The 16435-nt window shown below is 33.3% G+C and overlaps 1 protein-coding gene across 4 annotated transcripts; it reads left to right on the top strand.

Moving 5' to 3' along the window:
* The first annotated feature begins 5562 nt into the window (after positions 1–5562).
* LOC140983019 (F-box/kelch-repeat protein SKIP11-like) lies at positions 5563–9045 on the top strand. Of its 4 annotated transcripts, XR_012176377.1 has the most exons (3): positions 5563–5732; positions 6422–7900; positions 8820–9045. XR_012176377.1 is itself a non-coding variant. In XM_073449871.1 (2 exons), exon 2 carries the CDS (start codon positions 6498–6500, stop codon positions 7821–7823), a length of 1326 nt encoding a protein of 441 aa, XP_073305972.1. In that variant the 5' UTR covers positions 5563–5732; positions 6422–6497; the 3' UTR covers positions 7824–8052. The 4 variants fall into 4 exon arrangements, 3 of the variants coding, with proteins under 3 accessions (XP_073305972.1, XP_073305973.1, XP_073305974.1); XM_073449871.1 differs by lacking the exon at positions 8820–9045 and having other exon boundaries at positions 6422–8052; XM_073449872.1 differs by lacking the exons at positions 5563–5732; positions 8820–9045 and adding an exon at positions 5739–6033 and having other exon boundaries at positions 6422–8052.
* Positions 9046–16435: the final 7390 nt, after the last annotated feature.

A 16435-nucleotide genomic window follows, 5' to 3' on the forward strand; every position in this document is an offset into this window, starting at 1 on the left:
CTCATTTCGCTTTCGAATAAAAACCCATTTGTATCCAACAGGTTTTACACCTTCAGGTGTAAGGACTATAGGTCCAAAAACATTACGTTTATTTAGCGAATCCAATTCAACCTGGATGGCATCTTTCCATTTTATCCAATCCTGCCGATTTTTACATTCACCAAAAGATTTTGGTTCATGATCTTCATTATCATTTATGATGTCGATTGCCACATTATAAGAAAATATATCATCAATTTCTTCTATATCTTTTCGGTTCCATATTTTTCCAGTATTAATATAATTGATAGAGATTTCATGATTCTCGTCAGTTTGTGGTTCTGACAAAACATTTTCATCATCATGTGTTTCTTCAGGAACATCATTCTCTATTTTGTGATCATTATGTGTTTCTTCAGGAACATCATTCTCTATTTTGTGATCATTGTGTTTCTCTATGAATTTTCTTTTTCGAGGATTTTTATCCTTGGAACCAACTGGCCTTCCACGCTTCAGGCGTTTAATGACATCATGACTATCTTCAATTTGTTTCTTCGGAATTTCAATTCGAGCAGGGGCATTTGCAGCATGTATATATGATTTAGTTACCCCTTTTGTGTCTGCAAATGCATCTGGTATTTGATTTGCTATTCTTTGCAAGTGCACAATTTGCTGTACATCTTTTTCACATTGTTTTGTTCTTGGATCCAGATGTAACAATGATGATACATACCATGTAATTTCTTTTTCGGTATGTTTCTGTTCTCCCCCTAACATTGGGAAGATTTCCTCATTAAAATGACAATCAGCAAAACGTGCTGTGAACACGTCGCCTGTCTGTGGTTCAAGATATCGAATGATCGATGGACTATCATAACCAATATAAATTCCAATCTTTCTTTGAGGTCCCATTTTCTTTCGTTGAGGTGGTGCAATAGGCACATACACCATACATCCAAAAATTCTCAGATGAGAAATGTCTGGTTCTTTACCAAATGCAAGCTGCAATGGGGAGTATTTATGATATGCACTTGGTCTGATGCGAATTAATGAAGCAGCATGTAAAATTGCATGTCCCCATATAGAAATAGGGAGCTTTGTTTTCATAATCATTGGTCTAGCAATCATTTGCAGACGTTTAATCAATGATTCAGCCAATCCATTTTGAGTATGTACATGAGCAACAGGATGCTCAACAATGATTCCCATAGACATACAATAATCATTGAAAGTCTGGGAAGTAAATTCACCAGCATTATCAAGTCTAATTTTCTTGATTGTATAATCGGGAAATTGATTCCTCAATTTTATTATTTGAGCAAGTAATCTTGCAAATGCAACATTTCGAGTTGACAATAAACATACATGTGACCATCTGCTGGAGGCATCAATCAATACCATAAAGTATCTGAATGGTCCACATGGTGGATGGATTGGTCCACAAATATCACCCTGAATACGTTCAAGAAACATTGGTGATTCAGTTTGGATTTTGGCTGGTGATGGTCTTATAATAAGTTTTCCAAGAGAACATGCTTTACATTGAAACTTATTATTCTGAAAGATCTTCTGGTCTTTCAATGGATGACCATGTGTATTTTCTATAATTCTTCGCATCATTGTTGAACCAGGATGTCCTAATCGATCATGCCAATTGGTTAATATTGAAGAATTATCAATTACCATGTTTGATTCAATGGGACGTATATGTGTATAATGCAATCCAGTAGGGAGCATTGGTAGTTTTTCAATCACATATTTCTTTCCTGATTTATATGTGGTAAGACACATATATTTCTCATTCCCTTCATTCATTGTTTGAGTATCATACCCATGGGAATATATATCATTAAAACTCAACAAATTTCTTTTCGATTGTGGTGAATATAAAGCATCATTGATCAAAAATTTTGTACCATTAGGTAACAAAAATTGTGCTTTACCACATCCTTTAATCAAGTCTACAGGACCTGATATTGTATTCACCGTTGTTTTTGTTGGTTTTAGTTCCAAGAAATATCTTTTATCTCGGAGGATAGTGTGCGTTGTACCACTATCGGGTATGCAAACTTCAGCTTTGCTCATAGCATTTTCCATATTTGAACTTCAAAAAATATGCAATGAAAAAAAATTAATGACAATACATATTTAAATATAACACATATCATAATTGTACAATAAAACATTATCATATAAATACATGAAAAATAAATTATTGTACATTTATATTCTACCACTATATTGTTCATTTTCAGAGAAATCATTGAGAAAATCTGCAGCATCAATATTGTTCATTTCTATCCCACCAACATATTGATCATTTCCAGAGAAATCATTCATAAAATCAGCAGCATCAAAATGAGTTGAATCACTCAAACGGTCACTTCGCTCAGTGAAGTTGGTCTCTTTTTCTTTCCCCTTTATCGATTCTTTATAGAGCTTGCAAAGGTGCTCAGGGGCTCGACAAATACGAGACCAATGTCCTGGAGTGCCGCATCTGAAACAAGAACTTTCAAATCTTTTCGAGTGATTTTCATTAACACTCATGTTCTCATGATGCCTTTTCTGTGGGTGGTTCGTGACGCCCTTTTGAGATGAGTTATAAAAATAACTATCTCTATTGTTTTCAAAACCACGACCTCGACCACGACCACGACCAATTCCACGTCCACGTCCACGACCACGACCTCGACCTCGACCTCGACCAAAACCTTGTCTTTGAATTTGATTTTGGTTTCCAGGTTTAAATTCATTTTTACTTACAGCATTTACTTCTGGAAATGCTGATGATCCAGTGGGTCGGGACTGATGATTTCTCATTAGTAGCTCGTTGTTTTTTTCCGCCACAAGAAGACAGGCGATGAGCTCAGAATATCTCGCAAATCCACGCACTCTATATTGTTGCTGTAAAGTTATATTTGATGCGTGAAACATGAAAAATGTTTTTTCAAGCATTTCCGATTCTGTGACCTCATGTCCACAAAATTTTAGCTGCGAGATTATTCGATACATCGCTGAATTGTAATCACTGACTTTCTTAAAATCTTGGAATCTTAACATATTCCATTTATCAAGGGCGGTCGGAAGTATAACTTTCCTTATATGTTTAAATCTTTCTTTCAATCTTTCCACAGAGCCATGTGATCTTTTTTGATGAGATATTCACATTTTAAACCTTCATCGAGATGTCGACGCAAAAATATTATAGCTTTTGCTTTTTCTTGTGATGAAGATATACCATTTTCTTTAATGGTCTCGCTTAGACCCAATGACTCAAGATGCATTTCTACATCGAGAGTCCATGGCATATAATTTTTCCCCGTAATGTCGAGTGCAACAAATTCGAGCTTTGTCAAGTTTGACATGGTGGTACTAAAAAAAATTATGATGCATTTTATTAGTTAATGAATATTGCAATACAAAGTAATGGATAAACAACAAATACAAGCATTCGTAAAAATAAAGAAAACACATGAGGAGGATATTCTCCGATAAGTACAAGATTCGTGAGTATTATAACCAAAATAATTAAAAATAACTTTGTGAAAGCCATCTTCTTTTTTCTTCAAAAATTTGATGAAGAATAATTTTAGAGAAGAAGAGAAAGTTGGAGTGATTGAATGTGTTTGTGAGATCATATTTATAGGGCAAAAACTAGCCGTTTTGTTACCGTTTATGACCGTTGGTGTACAAGAAAATAAATGTATGTATTTGTATAATTTTATGGTAATAATATGGTGTATATAATATTAGTAATGTTTTAAATAATTATGTATATCATATCACAATATTATAATGAGGTGTCATAAGATATTTTGTTTAAAAACCTTATAGACTTTTATACTTGTCGTATCCCTTACCGGGAGTGTGGGATGTCGTCTTAACATCCTCCCAGGATTTATAACAAGTTTTTTGAAAAATTTATTTTTATTATTTATAATAACATTATATTATATAGTAAATATATAAACAATAAAATAAATATTATTACTTTTGTTACCTTTTTCTTCTGTTTTGGAGCTTGGAAAAATATGGAGGACTTTTAGAGCTTCGTGCTCATAACGTGTTGTGAAAAAGTAAAAATTTACGGTAAAAAGTAAAAATCTCAAACTCTCAAAATTATCACACTACACACTTTATAATATTTTTTTCTCAACTCAATTGTGATTTTCTTCACAAATGAGATATCTATTTATAGAAAATTTTTACAAATAATCCAAAAATAAATTATATCATTACATTCATCATCACACACAAATTTCAATATTCAACACCTAATTTTACCTAATATTCAACATTCAAATATTCAATACACACATTTTAAATATTATTTTTCAACAACTATATGTATCAATCATTTCGAATAATTATTTAAAAAATAATAATATGAAATAATAGAATATTTAATCAAATAACACTAAACTACGGTAGCAAACTAGCAATCATATCATGAAGTTGCATACATCTAACCTATATTATATTAAAATATATAAAGACAGAATCAACATCATGGTGTCATAATATGGTACATATAATCCATAATCTAAAATTACTTAATACCAAAAATATTACATATTAAAACGATTATTTGTCTCGACACAACGCGTGTCGACAAATTTATAGTTAACATATAAACAACCTATAGACTAAAATTCATGTGTGTATATATATATATATATATTATATATTATTAAGTTTGAGATCATTAGAATAAATAATTTTTGGTGTCATTATATGTTTTAATAATGAGTAGGTCTCTTATGAGACGGTCTCGCGAATCTTTATTTGTGAAACAGGACAACCCTACCGATATTCACAATAAAAAGTAATACTTTTAGCATAAGAAGTAATATTTTTTCATGGATAACTCAGATAAGAGATCTGTCTCACAAAATACGACCTGTAAGACCGTCTTACACAAGTTTTTCTTTTTAATAATTATATATATTAATAAATTATTAAAACTTTAATGTAAGTCACGTATAGCTTAGCGGGGAGTGTCCTTTTTTCCTAAACATCAAGTTGTAGGTTTTAATTCATACTATGTTCTTTTTTCTATTTAATTTTTTCAATTTAATTTTTTTCAATTCATATATCAAAATTACAATATAGTCTCTCAATATTTTTTATTTCTTATAATTATATTTTAATTATCATTTAAACAAAAAAAATAAATTTTAAAAAATATTATACAAACACGTAATTCGCACGTAGGTGCACTAAAATAAACGAAGCGGACACCAAAGATTGCCATTGGTGACAAGTCAACAATTGTAACCTTGCCACGCAAAAAATGGAATTTTGTTTAAATAAAATGTTAGATATGCTTTTATTCACAAAAATGGTAAATACAGATAAACAGAAGAAAAAGGGGTCCTCCTAAAGATTATACGCCCCAAAGCCCGAAGCCTTTGCTTGATCTGGCGTGAGAATCCGAAGGATCTCTCTTACTAGATAACCAAGGATCCCTGTTACTACATAACCAAGATCGAAACAGCAGTTCTTGCTCTTCACTTTCAAACCCCACCCCCTACACACACACAGAGAGAGAGATACATATGTATTATGTATTATGTATATATATATATATATATATAATAAAGCTTAAAACGAGAAATAAAGGCAAAAGAAAGAAACACACAAAACACAAGAGAATACATGCATAGATACCTGTAAAGGGGGGAAGAGAAAGAAAGGGTTGTTGTATTTAAATACAAATCTTTCTTTTCTTTGTTCTTATCCAACATATATATGTAAGTGTTCCCTGTGATTAAGAATTTTTTAGTCAATTATTGAGTTATTTTGCTTTCTTTTTGTTGTGACTTCAGATTATTATTCTTTTATTTTTTGGGGGACTGTGGCGATAGATCTTATCTGGGTTGTTGATTGCAAAACCAATGAAAGATTGAAGCTCTAGGTGTGATTGATTATATTTTCGAGTTTTGGTAGCTGGGTTTTTGTTTGATCTGAATTTTGGGGATCTATCTGTACCGCTTTTCTGGATTTATGCATGTTTCCGTTGATTGAAAGCCGTGATTATCGCTGTGTTTTGAGGTCTTCTTGAATCTGGGTTTCCCTAATTTTTGCGGTTTCTGCGTTTCGAAAGCTTTTTTGGCTGGTTTTTGTCGTTGTTTTTGTGCAAAGATCGCTTTTTTCCTGTTTTGATTAGCATTTATCTCTTAATATTGTTTATTGGATTTGGATCAGTTCTGGTCGCTGGTTTAAACTTGCCGTCCTCTGTTTTTTCCCCCTAATCTAATCGGTTTCTTTGGCTTTATAAATGTTGTTCGAAAAGCTAATATGGAACTAGTAGTGATGAATAATACAAGAATCTTGGTAGAATTTTTTTTTCTGGTTTCGTTTCTGAACTTTTGTATGCAATTAAATCCTTTTTATTGTAGGATATCTAAAATTCTGGTCTATGCTTGCGAATATATTGCAGTGCACAATAGGAAGAAGCATTTGGATTGATTTTAGCTGAAAAATAGTTTCTCCCTTTTGGTTTGGATCTGTAAGACATGTTGGAAGACCGGGCTTGCTTGGTTTCGAGGGATTATCCGATGACTTGTGATCGAGAAGGCGGTTGGCCTTGCCTGAATTACTGGCTCGAGAAAGTTGAGGTTCAGCAGAACAATAGAATGTTGGAGACAAATGAAGAGGAAGAAATGGCTGTAAGGAAGAAGTCGAAACATTCGGTAGATCTGATTGACACCACATTATCGATTGGTGGGATTTTAAATACCCTTTGGAACCAATCCAGCAGTCAACGGCATGCTGGTGATAATTCTGATTCAAGTTCATTAATTGCTGCCATTGGGCGCGACAACTCCATCAGTTGCCTCATTAAGTGTTCTAGAGCTGATTATGGAGTTATTGCATCCTTGAACGGGAGTTTCCGCTCTCTTATTAGAAGCGGTGATCTGTATAGATTGAGGAGGCAAAACGGTGTGGTTGAGCATTGGGTTTATTTTTCATGCCAGCTGCTCGAATGGGAAGCCTTTGACCCTAGTAGCCGTCGCTGGATGCAGTTGCCAAGAATGGATCCGAATGATTGTTTCGTGTTTTCAGATAAGGAATCTTTGGCTGTTGGAACCGAGCTTCTTGTTTTCGGTAGGGATCTTATGTCGCACGTGATTTATCGATATAGTTTGTTAACGAACACTTGGACTACAGGGATGAGTATGAACTCACCTCGATGTTTGTTCGGTTCTGCCAGTCTCGGAGAAATCGCGATATTGGCTGGTGGCTGTGATTCGCGTAATAACATCTTTAGTTCTGCAGAATTATATAATTCTGATTTGGAAACGTGGACAACACTCCGGAACATGAACCAATCAAGAAAAATGTGTTCTGGGGTGTTCATGGATGGTAAATTTTATGTCGTTGGAGGGGTTGGAGGAGCTGATTCAAAGCTTCTCACGTCTGGTGAGGAATATGATTTGGAAACTGGGATTTGGACTGAAATCCCGAACATGTCCCCTGTGCGGGCTGCAAGGGATGATATGCCTGCAACATCAGAAGCACCACCACTGATTGCTGTTGTAAATAATGAGCTATATGCAGCAGATCATGCTGATATGGAGGTGAGAAAATACGACAAGATTGATCGGGTTTGGGTTACAGTTGGAAGATTACCGGAACGAATGGACTCCATGTATGGTTGGGGTTTAGCTTTTAGGGCATGTGGTGATCGGCTAATTGTGATTGGGGGCCTCCAAAATGCAGGTGAAGGGTTTATTGAAGTTAATTCATGGGTTCCTAGCGAAGGTCCGCCTCAATGGGATTTGCTTGGCCGAAAAAGATCGGGAAGTTTCGTTTATAATTGTGCTGTGATGGGGTGCTGAATATTTACAGACGAAGGCACCATTTGTATCAATATGTTGTTTCAAGCTCATATATACAACCAGCTTCTTGCTAATGGGTAATTTATCCAAACTTTTATTTTTTGTTTTCATCTTTTGGAATGGTAGGGAGATAGAGGATTATCTGATTTTACTCGAGATCAATTGAATGTTTTCTCAGGTTATCTTGAGTATGATAATTAAAATTTATTCAAATGTTTTCTTTCTTTGAGTTGTCTTCTCCCATTTGAGTAACACAAGGAGATCTCGATTATGGCATAAATATGAACATAAACAGGTTTATACCTTGAAGGGGAGTTGGGTGTCTCTAGTGTTCATATTTTCATTGGTTCCAAATTTTCTTGGTATCATCCAGAAATCAATATCCTATCGTGTCTGTTTGTAACTTGATTTGTGTAATTACTCTAATTAGTGTTAGGATATGCGGGAACAAATCATTTTTTGATATAGTTCTCCTTCATTGTACTTTGTCTTTTGGTTCACATTTTTCATCTATCATATTTGACATGTCCTTCGGCACCACAAGCAAATATAGAATGGCTAGTAAGTCCGGGGTTATCTTGCATAGATGGTTAGTCTTTAGGGTTCAAGTTGTTGGTGGTCTAACATTGATCTTGTCGTTAAGAATTAATAAAGCAGATATAGGATCGATGTGACAAGTTTTCGCATTATGGGCCAGGTTAAGGTCCCTGCACCGAACCACCGATTACTGATAAGCGACCGGAAAATGGCTAGTGGACGTGAAACTTTAGCTTCTCTAGGGGTGTGATGTTATGTGCTACATGGGGGAGTGGTTAATAACTACGAGGGACTCTCATTTTCTTTTAGATAATGTCGTTCTTCATGAATAGTATGCCATCGCCTTGCTTTTCGAATCTGATGCAGTAAGCAATTGTTAGGCATTTACAAGGACATGATTTGAAGTGCTTCTTAATTTACCAAAACCAATCTTATCATAAAAAATTAACTTGGGTACAGGTTTCCAGTTTCCCCCTCCAAGTTCTAATGCTACCAGTTTCCCCCAAAGCCGTGTCATCTTTAGTAAAAGAAATAAATCAGCATGCTAAAGATTGTTACAATATGTCATGCATACGAACATCAACTTCAACGCGATCGCGTTCGTTTGGCCCTGCATGTGCTGATGCTTTCGCACCCTAATAAATTGATTGTTCCGGTGCTGGGTTTATCCATGACGTTGCAGGTGGTTGAAACAATTACATAAGAACTGTCTTCTTTCTATCTTTCGTGTTTTTTTTAGGGGGGGATCATGGTATACGAAGGGACACGTACACTGTAATTTAAGAATTTACGATGAATGTTCTTTTAAGATGGTGAACTGTGGCGTGGTGTTTGTCGTCGTTCAACCAAGAAAATTGACTGTCTGATCTCTTGATTATGTTTCCCTTGGCGAGAACCATAAATTGGTCCTGGTTTTTTGCTATATCTTGCAACCTTGAGGAATTAGACAAGCGGCTTGAATAAAATGTTGTCCTTTTGCTATAGAAATTGTTTACAAAACAAGTCATTTTGCCTGAAATATTTTTAGGATATTCTTCTAAGGTGTGAAATAGCTATGCTCGAATTTATATATTGTTTTTTGAGCCTTCCGATGGAATCTAATTTCGACTGAATTCTTCATTCAAGATCAATACATGGTTCACAAAAACTTTTGTGAGACAGTCTCACGAATCAATTTTGTGTGTCGAATCTCTTATTTGGGTCATCCATGAAAAAATATTATTTTTTATACTAAGATTATTATTTTTTATTGTGGATATCAGTAGGGTTGATCCGTCTCACAGATAAAAATTCGTGAGACCGTCTCACAAGAGACTTTCTCTATATGTTTATTACTTATCCAATTATACTGAATAATATTTATTTATCTTATAATATTAAACAAAATGAAATGATGTAGAGGTAAATAAAAGTTAAACACCAATTCGTGAGACCGTCTCGCAAGAGACTTACTCTATATGTTTATTACTTGTCCCTTTGAACCTAGTTCTTGAGATATCCAGTCAGAGCAAATTGAATTTTCTTTCACACCAATTTATTCTACAGGCTTAAGTCACATTCCCTTCTATGATTTTGCAACCAACTCTGAATCCGCTAAATTATCATATGACTTTACATAATCAACAGAAATAACTATAGTTAAAAGTAGTTGTCTAATGATATTGTGATTACGACATATATATATATATCCGTCGCAGGTTTCTACCATATTGGAACATCTTCTACGAATTGAAGCAGTCATTCAATCTCTTCAGCACATTTGTCAATGACTATAAACTCATATTCAATTATGGATCTAGATATTACTGTCTGTTTAAATATTTTCACGCAAATGTTGCTTCTCTTAGAGTGAACACAAATCTGCTTGGAGACCTTTAGTCTTTCATATCAGATATCCAATTCATCGATGTATACTTCAATAACGGGATATCTGGTATAGTGCAGCTCATGGTCACGAGTGTACATTAAATACCTCAGCAATCTGAAAATTTCTTTCCAGTGTTCATCATAATTTCAATTACTCGAGAGGATTCTAATTGATATAGAATCTCACCTCTATTCTTTGATAGATGTTGACTCATATATATCAGAGTTCTAGATAATGCAGAATCATCTTTATTGAATTTTTCAAGACTTTTCTATACATAATGGGATTGAATTAGAACTAGCCATTCTGAAGTTCAATGGATTTTAATTCCAAGGATTACATTGGCTAGGCCCATATCTTTCATGCTGAATTCAAAAACTTCTTGGTGGATTTAATCATCTTATCATTACTCATGATGATAAGCATGTCATCTACGTAAAGAATAAAATGACATAGCCATTTTCAATGTCTTTTACGTATACACATTTGTATTCAACGACTTTAAATCCACCTTTTATCATGGCTTTGTCAAATTTTTGTGTCATTGCTTTGGTACTTGTTTTAAGCTATACAAAGACTTCACCAGTTACAAACTTTGTTTTCTTGCTCAGGCACATAAAATCCCTCAAGTTATTCTATGTAAATTTCCTTTTCTAGATCCCCATTTATAAAATATGTTTACATATTTTGTGTACTTCAAGTTTTCATATGGCGGCAATCACAAGTGTCACACAAATAGAGGTTATTCTTGTTACAAGAGAATAAGTGTCAATGTAATTAAGTACTTCACGTTGATGGTAACCCTTGATTACCAGTCTAACCTTATATTTATCTATGGTTCTATTTGATTTCATTTTTCGTTCGAAAATCTATTTACAACCTAGTGGTTTGCTTCCCGAAGAAAGATCTACTAATTCTCATGTATGGTTTTGTAAAATAGATTCTATTTCGGATTTTGATAATCTCTTTGTATTGAGACTCCTCAGATGAATTCACTGTTTGTTTGAAGCTTTGAGATTCAATTTTCATCATAAAAATAATAAAATCTGGACCAGAGGATATTTCTACCCCAATTCTTTTGCTATGTTTAGGTTCAACCTTATTACGATTTTTTTTCCATGGTCTTATATGATCTTTTAGAAGAACTTGGTTCTGCCTTAAATTTGCATGGAAACACATGTTCAAATAACGAAGCATTTATTGATTCCATTATCGTATTCTTGTTAATATCAGGTATTTGATATTCACGTACAAGGAAACGATAAAAGCTAATGTTTTGTACATATTCAATAAAAATGCAATCAACAAGTTTTGGTTTTATCTTTACCTTCTTCGCACTGGATACTGCTACCTTGATAAGACACCCCACACTTGCAAATATTGGTAGAAAGGTGTTCTTCCTTTCCATAGCTCTATTGTACTTTTATATTACTTATTTCGGGTAACGTTATTTAAAAGGTAATTTTTTTGTTAGAACAACTTCCCCCATATGTTAAGTAGTAAATCATAGCTCAATAACAGTGTGTTCATCATTTCTTTCAGAGTAAGTTTTTTTTCCCTCTACAATGTCATTTTGTTGATGAGAATAAGGCACGGTTCTCTCAATAAATGTTCATTCGTATTCACTTTTATGATCACTTCTCAACAACTTAATTTTTTGTTAAGTTGATTTTCAACTTCAATTTTGTACAGGACAAACTTTTCTATGGCTTCGTTTTTATTTTTGAGAAGATACACATAACAAAATCTTGTGCTATCATTGACAAAGATAATAAAATATTTATTTTCATCACGTGTTTGCACTCATTTTAAATCACACTCATCTATGTGAACTAGATTGAGGGATTCATTATTTTCTTCAATGGTTTGGAAAGAAGATCTTGTTAGTTTTGCCTTAATATAAGTTTTACATTTGTATTGTTTATTGATTCGGAATGTAGAAATGTTTTTTAAGTTAATTAATCTATGGATAGTATCATAATTAACATATCCTAGTCTACCATGCTACAAATTGGAAGACTCGAGCAAATAAGCAGAACTCATTTTATTAATCGCGAGTTTAATAGTCATTGCATTGAGTTTGAAGAGACCGTCATTTACATAACATTTGCCAACAAGTATTCCATTCTTAGAAAAAATACCTTATCTGATTTAAAGACAATGTGAAAGCTATGCTTGATTAAAAGCGAACTAGACACAATTCATTCGAACCTTTGGTACATACAATACATTGTTGAGAGTCAACTCTTTCCCAAACAATATCTTCAAGATCAATTTCTCTTGTCCCTTGATATATGAGGTATCAAAGTTCCCCATAAACAAATTTTCACCACTCTCTTATTCATCCAGAGTTGCAAACATATCTTTATCGGAGCAAACATGACAGGTGGCACCAGTATTAATCCACCACTCTTTTGGATTCGAGCCAACCATATTTACTTCAGAAATGACAGGTCAGAGGTTCATAATTGAAACCTACTTAAATATTTCTTCCATGAGATTGGACCGGACCACCACAATTGTAGCACTTCTCAAGAAATTTTTTTCTTGAACACATATATTTATTAGATTCCAACTTAGAACCTCCACCAATATATTTATTTTCCTTCGAGCTTTGTCAGTATTCGACAATATTGTCCTTATCCATAAAATGATTAAGAAACCTTCCTTCGGATATCTTTTTGTTTTTTTTTTCAATACAAAGCCTAACAACCAGTTCTTCTACAGTCATCTCCTTTCATTTGTACTTCAAATGATTCTTGAAATCAATCTAAGTCAGAGGCATATTTTCAATGATAGATGCCACTTGGATGGTTTCACGCAGCACCATGTCCTTCGCGTGAATATCATGAAGGATCACTAGGAGTTCGTGAACCTGACTGATCATTGTTTTTTATTCGACCATCTTGTAGTCCGAGAATCGACCAGCAATAAATTTCTTGGCTCCAGAATCCTAGATTTTTTATTTCAGATCCAGAAATTCCCACAATTCTCGGGTCGTATTTTTTTCAATATACACATTGTATAGCGAATCGGCTAAACTATTCATTATGTAATTTCCACACAAAAAATTTGAATGGTATCATGCATTAATAGCACTAGCAATCTGAAAATCTCTATAAACCTCAAATGGTTTGGGAGCATCTTCGGTGAGGAACTTTCTAGATTTAAGATAGTGAGATAGAAGAACATCTTATGTTGCCACCTTTTGAAATTTGATTTGTCGAATTTCTTTGGCTTATCAGCATGGTGCACAAGCATCGTAGCAGCAGGAGCAGTGACTTTGATAACCGAGAAAAAGCCATATTTGAAACAAATCACGTAATGAATATACCGAATCTGTTTTAAGATTGTTAAACAAAATGTAAACGCGAAAAAAAAAGTGGACTATTATGCAGAATGATTAAATATCACAAAAATAATATATGAATCTTGAGTAGATAAAAGGGAATGAAAACTGAAAACCAAACTGAGGCTTGTAACAAGTACAATTTCCTTAAAAACAGACTTGTCCTGTTCGGTGATGCTCTAAGGATCAAGAAGGACAGATGTTTCCCAAGATATAACAACTAGACCTATAGTAACTTAACAAAAAGTACTACCGTAGAACTGAAGAAGTTCCTGAACTTTATCATGGAAAATGGGGTAACAAAAGTAAACGAGAAAAAGAAATGAAGGATTTTTTTGTTGTGTGAATCGAGGATTCTGGGCACCACGATTTATAGTTGTACGAGATCCATGCAGACAGTCACATGATGGGCATCCGAAAGGTCAAAAGTTGGACAGGTGAAGCACGAAAAGTCTATCATCCGAAGAACCAACAAACAACCAGATGGGAGGTCTCATCCAGAAGTTTCGGTCGGCCATGGCATGTGGAAGGTCTCATATGCAATGAAAAATAAAATAAATAGAAAAAGTGGGTGATTTTTGTCTTTATAAGTCCGACATTTGATATCCAGGTCGTGCTATAGAGAGCTTCTTAACTAATCAATATTACACTTTCATAAAATGTAACTGAATATAAACTCCGTCATACAAACTTTATTTTAAAACTCATTACTCCATACTTATATTATCCACTTAATATTTTATTGTCCGAATGCAAAACGAAAAGTTCAATAACACACAATCNTATTTTCATACTTTCTAACAAAATTATATTTTAATATATAATCCAATAATTAATTTCATATTCTAACAAAATTATATTTTAAATTTATTCCAAGTCATTTCATTTTTAACTTTCAGTCTACCCGACTATTTTAAAGCTTACCCGTTGCCATCATCTCGGGTTCAGTCGTCATTTCACCACGACAAAAATTAGAGCGGACATTTTGGCATCTCGCATTCTATAATCTACCTTTCTTGGCACATTCCACCCATNTTTTTTTTTTTTTTTTTTTTTTTTTTTTGGCAGACAGATTTTACCCTCAAATCAAACTAAAGTTATCATTTTGCACCCTTTTATATTTTCAATTAAAATTAAAGGTGCAATTTTGTCAACCGGGAAAAATTGTTATTTAACCTAATTAATGGAATGTTTTATGCGAGTGAAAAAGTTGATCATTTCTACTTCAATTGTGCTAAGGAAATGAGAATGAAAGAACTAGAATCGATGGCTAAGCAATTAGGTCATGAGAATTTATTGAGGTTTTTTTCTATTACAAATGTTGCAGTAATTTAGTTATCATTGTTCTTCACTAGTATTTGGTCAAGGCCAAAAATCATTGAGTAAGTCTCATGTGAGACGGTCTCACGATTTTTTTATCTGTGAGACGGGTCAATCCTACCGATATTCCCAATAAAAAGTAATACACTTAGCATAAAAAGTAATACTTTTTCATGGATGATCCAAATAAGATATTCGACCCACGAAATTGATCCGTGAGACGGTCTCACAAGAGTTTTTGTGAAAATCATTAATATCCCGAAACAAATGCTCCACGTGCGAATTATTAGAAATTTATTATTGATTTCATTTTAATTGAATTGTTGCTTTAGTATTTTGTTATTAAATAGGTTAAGAGGATGGATAAGTCTAGCATTGCAACTATGGATCATAATCTGAAACATTTTTAGTTTGTAATTCAGAGCTATACGGACTTCTATTTTGAAACATTTGATTATTTCTTGCTAATTTGTGTTGATTAACATTTTTAGTTTGGAATGTTGATGAAAAAATCTACTGTATAGTGGGAATCATCCAATTATTTATTCTACAGATTGTATTCAAATTTATTATTCATCCTTTCCAAATCTTCAATCATTATTCAGAAATAAATAATTTTATAAGTTTGAAAATAAATTTAATAATAATCGTACTTGTTTAGTTCTATAATATTCCACGGGAGAGATGCCTCAAGTTGCTATATAAAAATTAGGTTAAAAATACCTTCTTCCCATTGACATAATTGCTGTTTGAATTTTAATGTTTGAGGAAACATTTTAACTGAAAATATAAAAAGATACTAAATGATGGCTTTGATTTGAGTGTAGAGATGTCAAAATCATATATGACTTACAAACCCGACACGGGTCAATCAGAAAAAATCAGGTTTGGGTTTGGGTATTTTGGGTTCGGATCAGATCGGATTGGATCCAATAGCTGATCCGAAAAAATGATCGGGCTGAGTTGTCCCAGGTTGACCCGAAAATTTTATTTTTTTTCAAAAAAATATAATTACTAAATATTGCTTACATTTTTATATATTGTATTTCTGAAAAAATATTTATTTATATTTATATCATAAATTTTCATAATTTAATATTTATTTTGAACATTTTTTATTTTTTAAACAATTATTTATTTGATTTAATAAATATATATTTTTTTATGATTAGACTTTTAAATTTAAATCATATACAAAAAAAATTTTGTTATTATATGTTTAAATTAAAATATTTTGCTTTTTTGAATTTTAATTAATTTTCTTTAAAAAAATTCAAAATTTAGTTGATTCGAATTCGAGTTGAGAGTTTTCGGGTTGGCTCGGATTCAGGTTGAGTTCAAATTAAACTATTTTCGAATAGTACTATTGATCAACCCGACTTGACCCAACCCAACCCAACCCATCCGAGCTAACACTAGGGTGGAAACCGCCAATGGTCGAGTATGTCAAGAAGGTTAGATTATAGAAGGCAGGTTGCCAAATACTCAACAAAAGCCTAAAAGTCATTGCAAACAGAAATTAAATAAATAAAAACGCTA

Source organism: Primulina huaijiensis, chromosome 8, assembly GCF_012295235.1.
Source record: "Primulina huaijiensis isolate GDHJ02 chromosome 8, ASM1229523v2, whole genome shotgun sequence".
NCBI lineage: Eukaryota > Viridiplantae > Streptophyta > Magnoliopsida > Lamiales > Gesneriaceae > Primulina > Primulina huaijiensis.